General features: G+C 42.3%; 1 protein-coding gene across 3 annotated transcripts in view; it reads right to left on the bottom strand.

Moving 5' to 3' along the window:
* mtcl2 (microtubule crosslinking factor 2) overlaps positions 1-15,993 on the bottom strand; it is an 84,826-nt gene extending 68,833 nt beyond the window's left edge. For all 3 annotated transcript variants that reach the window (XM_015967480.3, XM_015967482.3, XM_015967481.3), the window contains exons 1-3: positions 13,714-15,993; positions 7,972-8,073; positions 6,552-6,674 (exon numbers count right to left, since the gene is read on the bottom strand). In XM_015967480.3, the coding sequence (XP_015822966.3) occupies positions 6,552-6,674; positions 7,972-8,073; positions 13,714-14,667 (1,179 nt within the window). In that variant the 5' untranslated portion in view covers positions 14,668-15,993. The remainder of the gene's footprint in view (positions 1-6,551; positions 6,675-7,971; positions 8,074-13,713) is intronic.
* Between the last annotated feature and the right edge of the window lie 732 nt (positions 15,994-16,725).

Genomic DNA, 16,725 nt, shown 5'->3' with positions numbered 1-16,725 from the left:
TCTGGCCTCAAAGTACCCACTTAGAGGATGTTACATCAGTGGTGGCGTGATCCGTGTCTAAATTTAAAACCATACGAGTGAGAGAGAAAGAGGGCGCCATGGCGTGACAGCTGTTGCAGTTTAGACTGTGATCGTCCAACTTTGGAGAGAGAGAGAAAAAGGCAAGTGAGAAATGTGGGAATATGGAAATGTGATGGATTCCCATTATAGCAGGATGGGTGCAATCACGCCTCCAGTCGTCAACCAGCACTTCATCTATGGGTTTGTTTGATAATAGAAATTACTATTTTAATGGCTTCTTGGGAAAATGTTTAAAACCAAACACTGACTGCACGGACAGCTGATTCAAATCCATCCACGCCCCCTCTGCATGTCCAAGGTTGAATCACATAAGCAAAAAAAAAAAAAAAAAAGAAGAAATCCAGGAAAAACAGACATCCCTTACCCCAGAGATGCCTGTAAATTCCTCTTGGGGGGTTCCAAGGCATTCCCAGGACAGAGAGGGTATGTAATTCCTCCAGTGGGCTTGAGGTCCCCCTCAGGACTTCATCCTAGTGAATGTACCCAACACAACCAAACAGAGGCAACCTGGAGGCCTTCTGATCAGAGTCCTGAACCACTTCAGGCTGGTTAAGCCTTAGATACCAGCTCCTTCCCTCCAGACAATCTTATAGATGTGACGGTTACCGTAACAACTCTAAAGATAATCTTATCAGACAATCCTACTTTGTGTGGTCTGCTCTGAAGCACATCGGGACCATTCCGATCATTATTCATTAGTCTTGGTCTGATTTTTGGGGACAAACGAGCATGCTGCCTATTGAATGTTACATCTGGCCAATCGGAAAGCGAGGTGGCAGAACCGCACAGTTCCCGCAAAATTCCTGCCAAGTGAACTAAGCTTTACCCTACAAAGGAGTCTAGCATGTGTTGTCTTGTTCTTTGTGTTGTGATTACACAACCGAAACAGAAGGTTGGAGCATAGATGAATGGAGCAATGCCCTCATGCTTAATCTGTTGGTCCATCTGTCGGGATCTAGACACTCACAAAAAAACGTGAAACATGTGATGTGAAATTTCGACGTTAGCGTGTTTGCTAGCTAAAAAAGAGATTAGAGGGAAGTCTCACTTGAGCTCATAAAAGTAACTCTAAGGAGTCCATCGTTAGCTCATGAGCACCCCCCCCCCCACACACACACACACACACACACACACAGACACTAGCAGTATCTGGCCTTTTTCAGACAGATATACAGGAATATACAGGGTACTGCTGCTTCCCTCCTCTAATCTAATGACGTCGTGTTTGTGTTCTCATGCTTCTGCCTTTGCAAGGACCAAGAGCATAAATGTGTTGTTTAATAATTTGTTTTAAAAAATAAACTTTGAGGAAAAAAAGAGTACAGAATATTAAAAGGGTCAGTTTCAAATGGCCGCACTGACTTTAAATAAAAGGCTTACAGTTGAAGACGTTTAGCACACAGGCTAAAGTGATGTTGATACTATAGATAGCACTTTAAAGCTTCCCTGTTCATGCAGAAGATGTCTGGTTTATCCTTTTTTGGTCACAAAGAAGGAAGAGTTCAGGGATCCTTTCTAACTATCTCATGGGTCCTTTTCAGTATTTAGCTTACAGATGTGACCATGTCACCTCATCGAAGGCAGAGCAGGGCGAAGCTAACTGACCAATATCTCTGACATAGTCTATGAAAAATAAAAAAGGGTTGCATTCAAAGATCAGCCATGTCTTCAGGCACAACTGAGCTTAAAAGATCGAACTCAGATAAAATAATTCCCTTTAAGTCCCTGGAAACACGATGAAGTAATGATTCATGGGATTCTAACAACTATTTCCTTTTGTCATCTCTGTGTGTGTGTGTGTGTGTGTGTGTGTGTGTGTGTGTGTGTGTGTGTGTGTGTGTGTGTGTGTGTGTGTGTGTGTGCGTGCGTGCGTGTGCGCGCGCACACCCATGCAGATGTCTGTGGCTGGTGGGAATGAGAGCAGTGTGTGAGTAGGACAGGAAATGATGTTGGACATTCTCATGGTGAATCTAACCACTTTAAACATTCCCCAAATAAATCACACACACACACACACACACGCACGCATGCACGCACACACACACACACACGCACACTACCATGTGCACGCCGCAAACCCGAGAACGATGTCTAAACATTAGCATTAGAGCATGTGATCAACACAAGAAGAAGTGTTTGTCATAAAATCTTCATGTGATTTTTAGTTTTCAGTCTGCTTTCCACCCAATAAAAGCTCCCCATACTCACCAACCTCAGATTCAAAAAGAGAAATGAACAGAAAGGGAGAGAAAAGTGAAGGAATCTGAGTAAAAATAGTTTACATGTCTCTATTTGCTGATTTGTTTGCATTTGCCTGGGTGAGTCATCAAATCTGAAGCTTAAGCTGCTGATTTAATCCACTTGTAAAGAAGCTCAGAGCAAAGTGGCTGAGCAAGCCAAAGGTCATGTGGGACCACGAGGTAAGACTGGGTTGTGCCCAAGGTTTTTTTTTTAATGCAATGGTAATTTTATCCAAATTTCCAGACAATTTTCTCACAAAAACATTGAAATTTTTCTATTATTTTAAGAATTGTTTAAAATGACGAAATCTATCTATGGTTCACTAAAAAGTTGTCAAATAGCACAAAAATCAGAGAATGCTCATTCAAAATCTGTCTAATTTGATTATCTGCTAACTTTTTTATTTAAGCATTATCACACGAAAGGGGGTGCGTTGTTGCTGAATATCAGCACTGGTGTGATCCGGTCATTGGCACTCGGCCTGCGGCCTCGTGCCTTAGATAATCACACCACAACGTACTCCCTCTCGTGTGATATTGCTTTCATACAACAGTTCTACCTGCTCATTTTATTTTTTATAACAACAATAAGCAACAACAGATTGTGATTTGTTCATTTATTTAATCATTTATCAGGCTCCGCCAACACAAATAGTCCCAACACGAAACCGAGACTCAGACAAGGCTGTTGCTAGGCAACACAAACATCTTCTACAATAATAATTAGAACGCCTGTACACAGCGGAGCGATACTGTTTGTAAACAGTCCCAGTGCTGTTATAGTCCAGTATCAGCACTCTTGGAAAGTCTTTTGACCAATCAAATCACTTGGTCAGAACTAACTGTTGTATAATTGAATATATCAATGTTTACATACAAAAGCATTAAAGCTGAAACAGCAAGCGTCTGATGCGTTCTAATCACCACAAAAGAAATCTTTCCGATTGCATCAAGCATGTTTGCACATATGACAGCAACTATCCCTAACAGGCAAACGTAAGGGCCACATGAAAATCTAACCTAAAACTCAAGTTATTTATTCAGTTGCACAGGTGATAAGAATCAAAACTGAACACTTTTATTTTGGAAAGATCATTGATGCACAGCTCAGTCACAAAGTCATAAAGGAGCGAGGGTAAAGCTAATGATGAAGCTAATAGAGTAAACAAAGGAGTGACTATAAAAGTAGCTTAGCAAGAGCTTAACACACACACACACACACACACACACACACACACACAACAGCATGGCTTAACTTAACCTAACGTTCGAGGCTGTGGCTATTCAGCCAAGAAGAAACAATCAGCCGTGTGTTGTGAGGAACATGCAGAGGGGACTTGTCTCCCATTAGAGTTTTTCCAGTTTTGTCTGTTTTATTCACTAATTCAAAATAAACTTTGTTTCCCCTCAATTGTTGCCTTTTCATTCCTCCTGTCATCCATGAAATCCGTGAATCCTGCTCTCATCCAAACGGAAATGAGCAACTAAATTCAAGCTACTTCTCAATTCACACACACACACACACACACACACACACACACACACACACACACACACACACACACACACACACACACACACACACACACACACACACACACACGCACATTTCATTCCTCCACTCTGATTGGCTGGTTTGAATTTTCAAACTGGGAGCATGATTCTTTTTTCCCCTTTCTCAATCCCAGAACATTTGCACCCACTGACACACAGGATGTGCTTTCATCCTTTTTCCTTCCCCTCCTTCCAAAAACAGCCAGATGGTGAGACAGCAGCTGAGAGACAGACAGCAGCAGCGGGCAGGAAGCCCTTCGGGTGATACAAGCACAACACTCTTGTTCTTGGACTCCATAAAGGCCTCATTGTGTCCTCCTCAACGTGGAAAATGGAAGAGGAATGCTGCAAACTTAACAAAGAGCCACCAGCCCAGGGTCAGCGTGACAAAACACTCGAATGCTTTACCCAGCGCTCGTTTGGTGTTTATGTACAGAAGCTCTTTTATCAGGGATTCCTGAAGTGACTGAGATGGCTGTTCCTGTGCACGTGGTCCGAAGGACGCTTGCATCAACTGTTAACTGAGTGAAGTCGGGTCTTTGTGAAGGGTTTTCGGGAGAGACTGAAATGGATCTCTCTCTGTGTGTGTGTGTGTGTGTGTGTGTGTGTGTGTGTGTGTGTGTGTGTGTGTGTGTGTGTGTTAACTAAATTAAAGAGCAAGTCACCCCCATCAGAGTCTAACTCCACTCCCACTTCATGTTTGAAAAATGCAATAGATGCTGTTGCCTAGCAGACCGAGAGGGCGGAGCTGCTAACAAATACACACACAGGCTCACGACAGCACTGTGACATCATAATGTACCAGTTTACATCATAGCATACCTCTTAGCCAATAGCGGTGGCAGATTTAAATTAAAATACAGTGCAGAGTTTTTACCTGACAACGGCAGAACACTGCCAGTTTTAGGCAGAATATTTAAATTTTAACTAAGATGCACTGAAGTGCCAAATTATTGACGACACGTGTCTGCAGCACGATTAGACACTCGTTTATTTAGTTTATCAGCAAAAAAAATGTTTATTTGGGGGTGACTTGCTCTTTAACCACAACAATAATGGGAGACTGATCTCACAACCGAAACCACAACCTCATGTCAGCATGAAGCAAATCAAACAACAAACGTCTTAAATCCATAAAGATGAATAAACAGGAAGGATCTCCCATAGAAAAGCCCCATTGGTAACGACATAATTAGGATTTTACCAACTAGCATGACGTAACCAGTAAGGAAAGCTCAAAGTCCAGCTCAGATAATCAGTGCTAAACATTTCTGTAGGCGTGTTCTTTGTTAATAAAATCTTATTTTGTTTATTTAGATGTCACTACACCTCTTGTGGCCTATTAGACAACAATTTTAATCATTTTTATTGGGGATACACAATCTCGACGTTAGCATAGATGTTGGCCCATGTTCGTCATTTTTAACACATTTGCATCGGTTCGATAAGTAGAACTAGGCCGATAATAAGACCCAATGCTTATTGGTTGGACAGTATACAACATTTTCCCAAGCAATATTCGTCTGTCTGAAAAATGACGATGGGCGTTGGTGACGCTTAGACGTATTGTTGGCCTGACACACACACTGCACAGAGCACTGTAACAGCTACAATCGTTCCTACTTCGTTTGCAGAAGCAGAACATGAAGGGTCCTCAGGCTTGAGGCTGTTGATTTCCAAATGACATTGGCTACTTGATGCGTCAATCAACACAAATGTTTCTTTGTTATGTTTGTTCTGTGTTTGTTTTCTGATTTCATTTTCTTTAGTTCTTCGTTGTACACAGTGTGATGAGGATTTGTTTTTGCCTTTGCCGACATGTTTCGACGTCACTGCCGTCTTCCTCAGGGTAACCACCGGATGTTGGTGGCGTCTGACGAAGACGGCAGTGACGTCGAAACATGTCGGCAAAGGCAAAAACAAACCCTCATCACACTGCATCACAAATGATTTCAACTAAATGTGAAAATTGGGGGAGGTGCTTCTGACCAATCGGCCAAAATCTTTAGCCTCCGCGGAGTGGGGTTAACCCTTCACCTGTTGGATCAGGTATGATGACACTGATCAATAGTTTGAAGCTAATATGAGGATGCTAACAGAGGTAATGGTGAGAAAGAGACACGTCTGGAGGAAATTTTGAAGGTTTATCAGCTGTATTATGTTGGATTGTGGGTGTAAGACTTGTTAACTATTTTATTTGAGTACTTGGAGTGATTTTACTTGATCCTTTTGGATGTTAAAAGACCAGTTTTGTTTGAGATGGCTCTAATCTGTAAATGCCACAAAGCTTTGAATGGTAATAAGACCTTACTTTAAATTTCCAAAGCATTTACCATGTTCTAAGTTATTGTGGTATTTTTTATTAGCTTACCTATGGAATCACAAGAATCCACAAAGGTCAAGATCTGATGTGGAAGTACAAAACATACTATCCAATGACTCGGGGCCTATCGTTTATGGTCAATAAATGTGTCCGATCGCCACATTGTTTCTGTTTGTGCGTCTGTTTTTAGTGGGAGAGGGGATTTCAAGCAGTAATTGGTTTGTCATGTGACAGACAGTGATGGTTATTTCTAACCCAACTTGTTTCAGGCTAGTTAGCTAACATGCTGCCAGATTCTGAAATCACATAATGTAGCTCAGTATTTAAGATGCTAAGCTACCCTAAACACTTACCTTTACATCTTGCTCCAGTGTCCTTATCAGTTCTCCGTCCACGTGCCCCGTCTGCGCCACCCGGAGAGAGCGTCGCTCTGATTTCCTCAGCCGGTATTGCAGGATACGACAGGTCTTGTTGGCCTAAAAGAAGAGTTGCAGATGATGCTGAGCCTCACTTGTTACTTTGCTTCATGTTGGTGTGATGGGTTTGTTGTTAAATTATGCAAATAGACAGGAAGCAGCATTGAAGGAATGCAAACAGCTAGACATACGTTTGAGTTTGAATATTAAGTAAACACCGGCTGACGCGGGCATAACCCAGTCACAACTTGATGACTAGTAAAGTTTGGTAGTTTAAGCTCCTAAAATGACCTCATTGAGATAAAACATGGTTAGTGCGGAAAACCAACAGTATGGATATTTACGACAAAATGAGTTAAATGATTTGCCTCTACTTCAGATATTCTCCGAATATCTTTACGGTCATTAGTAGTCTCACTTGTTCAATGTGAATTATTTTATCATCACATTTAGTTTAAAGAGCAAGTCACCCCCTACCAGAGTCTTACTCCAATCCCACTTCCTGTTTGAAAAATGCAACAAATGCTGTCGCCTCGCAGACCGAGAGCGGAGCCGCTAACACACACACACACACACACACACACACACACACACACACACACACACACACACACACACAAGCTCACAACGACATTGTGACATCATATGGTACCAGCTAACATTTTAGGGTACGTTTCAGCCAATAGCAATGGCAGATTTAAATTCAAATGCAGTGCAGAGTTTTTACCTGACAACGGCACAACAATGACAGCTTTATGCAGAAAATTTAAATTTGAACTAAAATGCACTAAAGTGCAAAACTATTGACTACACGTGTCTGCAGCACGATTAGACACACACATTTATATAGTTTATCAGAAAAAAATGTTGATTTGGGGGTGACTTGCTCTTTAAAATAAAACCAAGAAGGGACAACAGCTTAAATATGACTAATTAGCCCTTGATTGCGCTTATTTAGCTTTTCTGCATTGAAATAAATGTAGCGTTTAATGGATCATGTAGCTTTTTGTTACAAGCTTTGACCATTTAAACAGCTGAACCACTTAGACCAAACTTTAGTTCCTATAGTTTAACGATTAAAACTAAAAAAAAAACTTGTAAGTGTGCTGCAGAAGTATCCAACGCTTTATAAACAATATACAGATGAAAAGGGTTTAACGTAGTGCTTGCGTGTTCCTTGTAATTATGGGATTATTATAATGATGGAACGCCTTTGCAACATTTAACTTATCTAGCCTCTTGCTTTATCTCCAGATCAGGTATGATAAACAGATGAGTCATTCCCCTTTGAAATGCCTGCCTGTTTAAAAACCTTTAAGCCTTTTGCTGTACAGTCCCTTAGAGCACCCATCCGTACCTGTTCAAGCTGTTGCCGCAGTTCCTGCAGTTGGTAAACATCTTCCTCCAGGTACATGTCCCTCATCTCCAGCATCTCAGACCTCAACTCCTCCATCTCGTCCTGGATACGGTCAAAAAGAGAGTTTAGAAGTGCAGAGGTGGCCACTTTATACCTTATACATTACGTTCAGAGCTGCCATAAGACATATCATTACATTAACCTTCTAATGATCCTAATCTGTTTCATCAATCGCCGCTTGCTGTCAGTCACCTCGTCCTCTTTTAAATCGTTCCATTAACTGCAAAGCAATCAGAGTCGTCTTAAAACTGACTGCTGTGTGAAATTCTGTCAAGTCAGATAAAAAACGGTCATCATAAACACAGAGTAAGATGCTGTTAGCAGCTTAGTCACGAAAAGAGTCATGCAATATAACATTCTGGCATTTTATTGCCACATTTTCAGCGCATTAATTGGGAGGTCAATGGGGAAGTCTCACTATTCAGTTGGTCTCTGAGGAGAGCGGTAAGCAATAAAAAGAAGACAAAACATTGAGCATAACTAGAAAGGAAATCCAGCGTGAATGACTTGAAATAATGTTGGAATCCACCTCTCTTTTAGAAAAATATAGATCAATAATTCATTTCAGCCTCAAGCATGAATTGCATCATCTCTCTGAATCAGACTTTAGGTGCAGCTATTGTTGCAATGAAATGATTAGACCTTTGCATGTGCAATGAGCGTAGCGGGAAACAGGAAAAGGATTGTATGTGGTGGTAGTAGTAGTGGTGGTGGTGTTAGTAGTAGTGATGGTGGTGTTAGCAGTAGTATTAGTAGTGGTGGTGGTGTTAGTAGTAGTAGTGGTGGTGGTGGTGTTAGTAGTAGTAGTGGTGGTAGTGGTGTTAGTAGTAGTAGTGGTGGTGGTGGTGTTAGTAGTAGTAGTGGTGGTAGTGGTGTTAGTAGTAGTAGTGGTGGTAGTCGTAGTAATAGTAGTAGTGGTGGTGTTAGTAGTAGTAGTGGTGGTAGTAGTAGTAATAGTAGTGGTGGTGGTAGTAGTAGTAGTAGTGGTGGTAGTAGTAGTAATAGTAGTGGTGGTGGTAGTAGTAGTAGTAGTGGTGGTAGTAGTAGTAATAGTAGTGGTGTTAGTAGTAGTAGTAGAAATAATAGTGGTAGTAGTAACAGTAGTGGTGTTAGTAGTAGTAGTAGTAGTAGTAGTAGTAGTAGTAGTAGTGCTGGTAGTAGTAATAGTAATGGTGTTAGTAGTAGTAGTAGTAGTAGTAGTAGTGCTGGTAGTAGTAATAGTAGTGGTGTTAGTAGTAGTAATAGTAGTCGTAGTAGTAATAGTAGCAGTGTTAGTAGTAGTAGTAGGAGTAGTAATGGTAGTCGTAATAGTAGTGGTGTTAGTAGTAGTAGTAGTAGTAGTAGAAGTAGTAGTAGTAGTAGTGCTGGTAGTAGTAATAGTAGTGGTGTTAGTAGTAGTAGTAGTGGTGGTAGGAGTAATAGTAGCAGTGTTAGTAGTAGTAGTAGTGCTGGTAGTAGTAATAGTAGTGGTGTTAGTAGTAGTAGTAGTGGTGGTAGGAGTAATAGTAGCAATGTTAGTAGTAGTAGTAGGAGTAGTAATGGTAGTCGTAATAGTAGTGGTGTTAGTAGTAGTAGTAGTGGTGGTAGGAGTAATAGTAGCAGTGTTAGTAGTAGAAGTAGTAGTAGTGCTGGTAGTAGTAATAGTAGAGGTGTTAGTAGTAGTAGTAGTGGTGGTAGGAGTAATAGTAGCAGTGTTAGTAGTAGTAGTAGGAGTAGTAATGGTAGTCGTAATAGTAGTGGTGTTAGTAGTAGTAGTAGTGGTGGTAGGAGTAATAGTAGCAGTGTTAGTAGTAGTAGTAGTAGTAGTAATGGTAGTCGTAATAGTAGTGGTGGTAGTAATAGTAGTAGTGTTAATAGTAGTAGTAGGAGTAGTAGTAGTGGTAGTCGTAATAGTAGTGGTGGTAGTAATAGTAGTAGTGTTAATAGTAGTAGTAGTAGTAGTAGTAGTAGTGGTAGTCGTAAAAGTAGTGGTGGTAGTAGCAGGTTTTTGTAATTCGCTACAGAGGATAATGCAGGTCAGCTCTACTGTAGCAACAACAAGCTCTAGGGATGTGAGAGGATGTGTGCGTGGAAGATGAAAGCGAGTCAGAGCAGGATTTGAATTTGTCTCTAACAAAAGGAGAAGTAACACGTTTCATTTAAACAATGAATCTGTCTGAGATTGTTATGAATCCACGTGCATGTCTGCAAGCGATTTTGTGTGAAGAGATAGGAAATAACAGGAAGTAATCTCTGCTGACTGTGCTGCACATCTGTAAGATGGAATCAGCATGAATAAGGAGGAAAAGCAACAAATTAAAGACAGGAGATGAGAAGAAAAGGGGAATAAAATCAGGGGAGCAAATAAAGCAAAAACATTCTGCAGAGAAAAGGTTGACTTAACCTACAATAAAAAAACAAAACGTGACAGTGAAGTGAGAACATGAGACTAGGGGATCACAAGTTCATGTGGCTGACAGAGACAGAGTCTGTTCCACTGACCTGCTTTTCACAGCTCACTAAGAAAGAAAAGGGGAGATTGCCTCTCATGTGAGCACCAGCCAGTCAGGAGAAGGAACCAAACCAATTAGCCATCATGCTGAAGAGCCAGACATTTTAATAAAAACCACAAGCCCCTTTTGCTAAGTCGAATGCATCCCTAATCCAATATTTATTCTGGTTTGAACTCAAATATTTTACAAATGCTCTCCTTGGGTGCATCTATTTATTTATCGTGTTTACAACCAGCAACATTTATGGTTTTTGCACATGGCGGCGTTAAAACTACAAAGTTGTTGCACAGATTTCTTGTTAATGATTTGGTGAATATTTCTGTTCTTTGTTGATCTTTTTTTCCCCACAAATGATTCAAACGTTTCAGAAAAGAGGAAGAAAGCAGTCCTGTGACAGAATGTCTGAGGCAGACCCTGACTGTGAAAATTTAAACCAGAAAACTCGGAAGAATCATACAAATAATCTGAGTCATCATCTGAGTAAAATTTCTCAGCCATTTTATATGTAAGATTGTGCAGATTTTAAATCTAAATCTGATCTCATTGTACCATTTTTAAGGGTTTTGATAACGTTAGGGCTACGGTTAGTTACTGGTCTCAAGTATAAATGAATGCCTTGTGAGTGGATCTCTGATGGAACAAAGCTGTGGCGCTCCGTTTTCAGGAAGGAGAAGTTTTTAGAGGAGAAGGGAGCAAATCATGACCGCATTGGAGTCTTACTTCCTGATATTCAGACATCTCAACCCTGATTGGATAACAACAGCACGGCTCTACCACTGACTCCGTTTTCTTTGCAATGTTGATGGTTTACCTCCAGAAATAACACAAGCCCAGAGAAGTTCTGCTGTGTTGTGAAGTTGCTCATGCTAACGGTTAGCTTCTACTAGTCAAGACAGGGCGGCGATCTGCTGTCTCCAGGACGCTGAACAAACAACAGCCTTCCCCGCCGTGAGTAAAGATGGATGAGTCCATGAATGTAAGTATGACATAGATTTGTGTGGTTTCTCTAATCCGTCTATTTTCTATTGGCGACTAATGCAGGAAATAGGGGTAGAAGAATATTTTCACATTTAGCCTGTACAAGAAACTCAGACAGAGCTTCTCAACTAAAAAAACACTGACCTGCATCTTTAAATCTCAAAAATAAACAAAATTTTCTTGTGTTTAAGAGTTGTTAGTTTTGGTTAAAGAGCAAGTCACCCTCAAACCAACTTTTTTGCTGATAAACTGGTACTCTGGTTGGGGTGACTTGCTCTTTAGGACTTTTGGGGGGTTTTTCTTCTGAAGGACCTAATATTCAGCGATGGTGGTGGTATTTATTTGTATCAAACTCTTATATTCATAAGTGATTAAAACACACACATACACACACACACACACACAACTTAATTTGCAAGGCATGGTCTGCTGGTTAGTTAATTTTAAGTGCTTTCTTTTAGCTCATTCAGCCTCATTCCACCCACCAGAGCGCTGCCTGTATCACCTGTGCACCACAAGACAAAAACTCTCCTCAGTCTCCCTCATTGTCAGTTATTCAAGTTAAGTTGTAGTGAATTTAAGCTCAGTCAAAAATCTAAACTATTTAAAATTAAATTAACCCTCCCACTGTCCAAATGAGTGTGACCCCGCGAGGAAAGTTGACCATTGAGCAGGGCTGATGGTTTATCCCTTGGGTCCACGTGGCAGGGGTGAGGAGTGAGCACCACCTCACCCCTGCCACATGGACCTCAAGGGATAAACCATCAATCCTGCTCAATGGTCAACTTTCCTCGCGGGGTCACCCATAAAGACAGTGGGAGGGTTAAAAAAGAAAGCTGGAAGTTTGACTGAATAGAAAGCATACAATATTTTTGACCTGCAAAAATTTTAAAGATGAATTTAAAACACAACGAAAGGCAAAGTCGGGGTGAGATTTCAACCTATAGAAGAATGAAACAGAAGCTGCACAAACTGAATATGCTAAACAATAAAACAGAGAGACACAAGGGGCTCAACACTAAAGAATTGTGGGAAAAATGGGTCAAATGAAAAGAAAATCAGACTAAATATTGCCCAAGGACTTAGAGGTACTCTGACACCTCAGTATGTTGTTTAGATTATGATTACAGGACCAGGTGTTCCCACAGCTGCAACATCACTTGACTGCACATCCTGTGCTCCAAAAGGTAGCTCTAAGTGAGGTCCTATATTCAGTCTTCACCCCTCTATAGGTGGCAAGAGGAAATACTTTGTCATTTTTATTCCTTTCGTTTAATAGGTCGGACAAGAATGAAGAAACACACATTAGAGAAATTGCAGCTTAAAAACCAAATGATGAGGAGGAACAATCACAATATTCTGTTCACAGCTCATCAGTCTCTCTCCTAATCAATCTGTGACAATTACTGGCTTGTCTGGCCAATGACAGCAAGTGCTTCAGGACATGCTCCTTATTGAGTCCTTCCTTAATCAATCCGTCTGACTGTAAGCTTGACCAATGGATTCATCTAGATTTCATTTCACCCCTTGCTGCCAAACTGAGGGACATGAAACACTTTCTATGTCAGAAACTGATGATGGTCCCACTGCGTTGAAGAGAAAGAATGAAATGTAAAGATTTTCTCAATTGAAAATATAACAAGCTGTTTTCTTTGTTTTTCTGAGGCTAGGAGTGTGTTTGCTAGTCTGAATTAGCTCTAAAAATTTGAAAAGGGGGGAAAAATACCTTGAACTTTAACAGAAATGCATTAATTGGATATTGGATGTGATAAGTCCACATATTTTTTAGCTCTTTATGCTTGATGTTCTATTAACAGCAAAATATCAGAGGTTCTCTAACTTTTATAATCAGTAATAGTTTTGTCTATTGGGCTTTGTTTATAATTTGCTTATTTTTACTTATTTCAGTTGCAAATTGGGGAATTCCAATGTGTTAATTGGATGAACCATAACATAACCATAACATGACAAAATACAAATATGTTGCAGTGATAAATTATTGAAAAATGTGGGAAAAAATAAAGACAAATGGATGAAATATCGAATCTTACGAGAAAAATGAATTATATTTTTCTTCAGTTGTTTGGAGCACAGGTCAAAGACAGAAACAGGTCTTTGTGCTGACATCGCGTTTTGACGCAGACGCCACTGAGCTGGCACCAATAATAAACAGCTGCGGTTCCTCACAGGTGATACCAAATGAAAGACTTACTTTGAGGTAATCATTCTCAGACCTGAGCTCCTCTATCTCCCTGAGGTACTCCTCATACATGCCGTCCGTAAACTCCTCCGTGAGGTCTGAGAACGCCAGGGATGTGCTGGCGGGCACCCTGCTGTCAAACGAGGTCACCGAGCGCTCCTCGCCGGGTGAAGTGCTCCCCTCAGCGGTGTCGATGCCCGGATTAGGTCGGTTCTTATCGTGTCTCTCTGCGGCGGAGCAGGTGGTCTTGGTAGCGGCTTGTGAAGCAGCTCTGTCCCCGAGCGGCTTCTCTCCGTCCGGGCCGCGGCTGCTCCTGGACTCGGCGTCGCTGCTCCCAGCATCCGCCGACAGCTTGTTCTCCTCGGAGGCGCAGTCCGACAACTCGGAGCTGCTGTCGGTCGGGGAGAGCTTCCCGGCGGCGCATCCGGAGTCCTTGGATAAATCATCGGATCCAGTGCTGGCGTCCGACACCTTTCTCCGCGCGCTGGTGCTTTTAGCCGTCTTGGATGCCGGGGACTTGGACACGCTTCCGCCGGAGAGAGATGACTTGCCTCCCGTTTTACCACCACATTTCTCCGCTTTTCCTTCCATCCCAGCGAGGCTCCCCACCGGGCTGCGTCTGGAAACGCGGCTACCCAGATGGATGGCTCCGGGCTTGACGCTCAGGGTCGGGGTCCCAATCCCTCCGCGGATCTTTGTAAACGACCAGCCGGGCACGTCCTTCGGTCTAGCCGGGGATGGCGCACGGTTACTCTTTTTCTTCTCGCCAGTCTTCGGAGCGGGAAGCCCGGGAGCCTCGGACCGGGGCGGCTGACCGGGCACCGCGTGCTGCGCCTGGCCGCTGTCCGAGCTCTCCGTCCCGCCTCCGCTTTCCATCTTCTGCCGGAGATGGAGTCTCCGTTGTTTGGGCGAGGCGAAGAAGTGAGTCGCAGAGTTATGGACATCAACCTCCTTTGTTTTTGTCATTCATTCCGTTTAGAGCGACAGAGAGGCGGAAACAAACCCTCTCTGTTCGCTGAAACAGGAGGCAGAAGTTGAAGAGAAATAAAACAACTGCAGAGCAACACAAAGGAGATTCACTCCTCACAGAGCTGCAGCACGACAGGAGGAGTCGGAAAGGGCAGGATCCAGAATCTGCAAAAACGCAAATGATCATCCAAAGATAAACACGTTTAGAAACGACACCACTTTGTTGTCTTCCCCTCCTCCCCTTTAGAGATTCTTTGCCAGTGAAGAGAACCGGTTCCTGCTCCGAGAGTTGGTGGGTGAGAACAGGGAAGCAGTGTGATCACTGTCTCTCTCCTCCTCCCTCCCCCAGATAATAATGGGATGGACGAAACTGGAGCTCTCTATCGCCACCACTGCGAAGTAAACAAGCTCGTTTTCTCTCCTCATTATTAGATTAGCCATTCAAATAAAAGTGCCTGTAAACAAGATGGTTTTGGAGGCAACAGATCAGATCTGTTGAAGTGTATGAAAATGTAGACAATGAGTGTTTCAGCTGTTGTAGATGGCTCTTTGAAGGGCCTCAGTGTGGATAAACAGAGATCGGGCTGGCAAACCTTTCCAAAGAATGCATTAATGTCGTCTAAAGCCTGAGTCATGCGTCTGCATCAGTGTGGAGACACGCAACACCATTAATCCGTCCTTGCAGGCTTGCTGGAGAGATCGGTCAGTCGAGATGGAGAATGCAAGCTTGTGATTGGTCAGGGCACCGCTGTCGTTTACACCACCGCGCCATTGCGCCCTCAAAAATATAAAGAGAGCCGAGGATAACTAGCGGCAGACACCGAGAAGATTGAAGAATACCTCGCGAAAAAACATTAAAAATATGAGCGTTTAATTCCCCCATGACTGGAGGAGTGAAAAGATACGCAGCAGGCGTTTAATTTGTGGACGGAAATGACAGGAAACGTGGGTTTAGAGGTGGCGAGCCCATGAAGAGGTGGAGGAGAATGAGAGACAAATTTGTCCATGTTAAAAAGCCTCTTATATTAAAAAAAACACAATATAAACACACTATCTTGGACCAACACATGACAGGATACCACAGAACAGCGATATGCCCTCTGTTGTCCTGGCAGGGAATTGCTTTGCAACACTCCCCAGGAGATGGCGAAGTATGAGGGCAAAACGTCTCCATCCGTGCGTGCGTGTCTCTCCCTTTTGGAGCTGACGGAGAAGCATGACTCGGGCTTTACCCTAACACCCTTAAAGCGTATTGGACCATTTTCCACCAGCCACAATGCCTGTTGTTTTGGATGCGTCCCAGTCCCAGAAATGTAGTATTGCATCGTTCTGCTAAATGTACACTTCAGATATATTTTTCATGCACTAGGCTTCCAGAACGCATCAAGCTCAGCAGTTTAGAGCATCAACATTTAGCCTGATTGCATTGAGATCAAACAACTGACATGGGACAGAATGTACCCCATTTCACAGCTTCTCTGTTGCTTTTGTTGTCTTCAGGTTGGCGTCTATCTACTGAAGCCACTTTCAATCAGAATATAGCTTTGTTAGCCAGAATACACACATTTCCTCCTGATAATTCAGTTTTTGATCACTTAATCATTACCATTGACCAACAGGCTAATGAGAACTGACCAATTCTTGCAATGCGAACCCTAAACCTGCTCAAAGCCCTCGATCAAACAGATGATTGGATTCTGCAATTGGCTGTTAAACACAATTTTAGGATCCTGCTCTAAAGCTTCAAAATCAGGACGGAAGTGAGTAAACAAGCCGATGGCACCTTGAGACCTTATTTCACCCCACTCTTGACAAATTTCTCAATTTAAATCCAGAAAGAAGCACCCAACCAGCTAATCTGCACACAGTGAGCATATTTCACTAATTATGGGTGAGGAATACTCTGACGAGCCTCACTTTGACGTTCCGTCTGGGTAATGAAGTGTGATACTGTCTGTTCTACTTTCCTCTTCCAAAAAAAAAAAAAAAACAACATAAAGTTGCTGTCTTTGCAAGTTACCCAGAGTCCAGTAATTGGAAGTCAGTCGCTGCAGC

Source organism: Nothobranchius furzeri, chromosome 15 (genome assembly GCF_043380555.1).
Source record: "Nothobranchius furzeri strain GRZ-AD chromosome 15, NfurGRZ-RIMD1, whole genome shotgun sequence".
NCBI lineage: Eukaryota > Metazoa > Chordata > Actinopteri > Cyprinodontiformes > Nothobranchiidae > Nothobranchius > Nothobranchius furzeri.
This window is presented reverse-complemented; position numbering and strand designations above follow the sequence as displayed.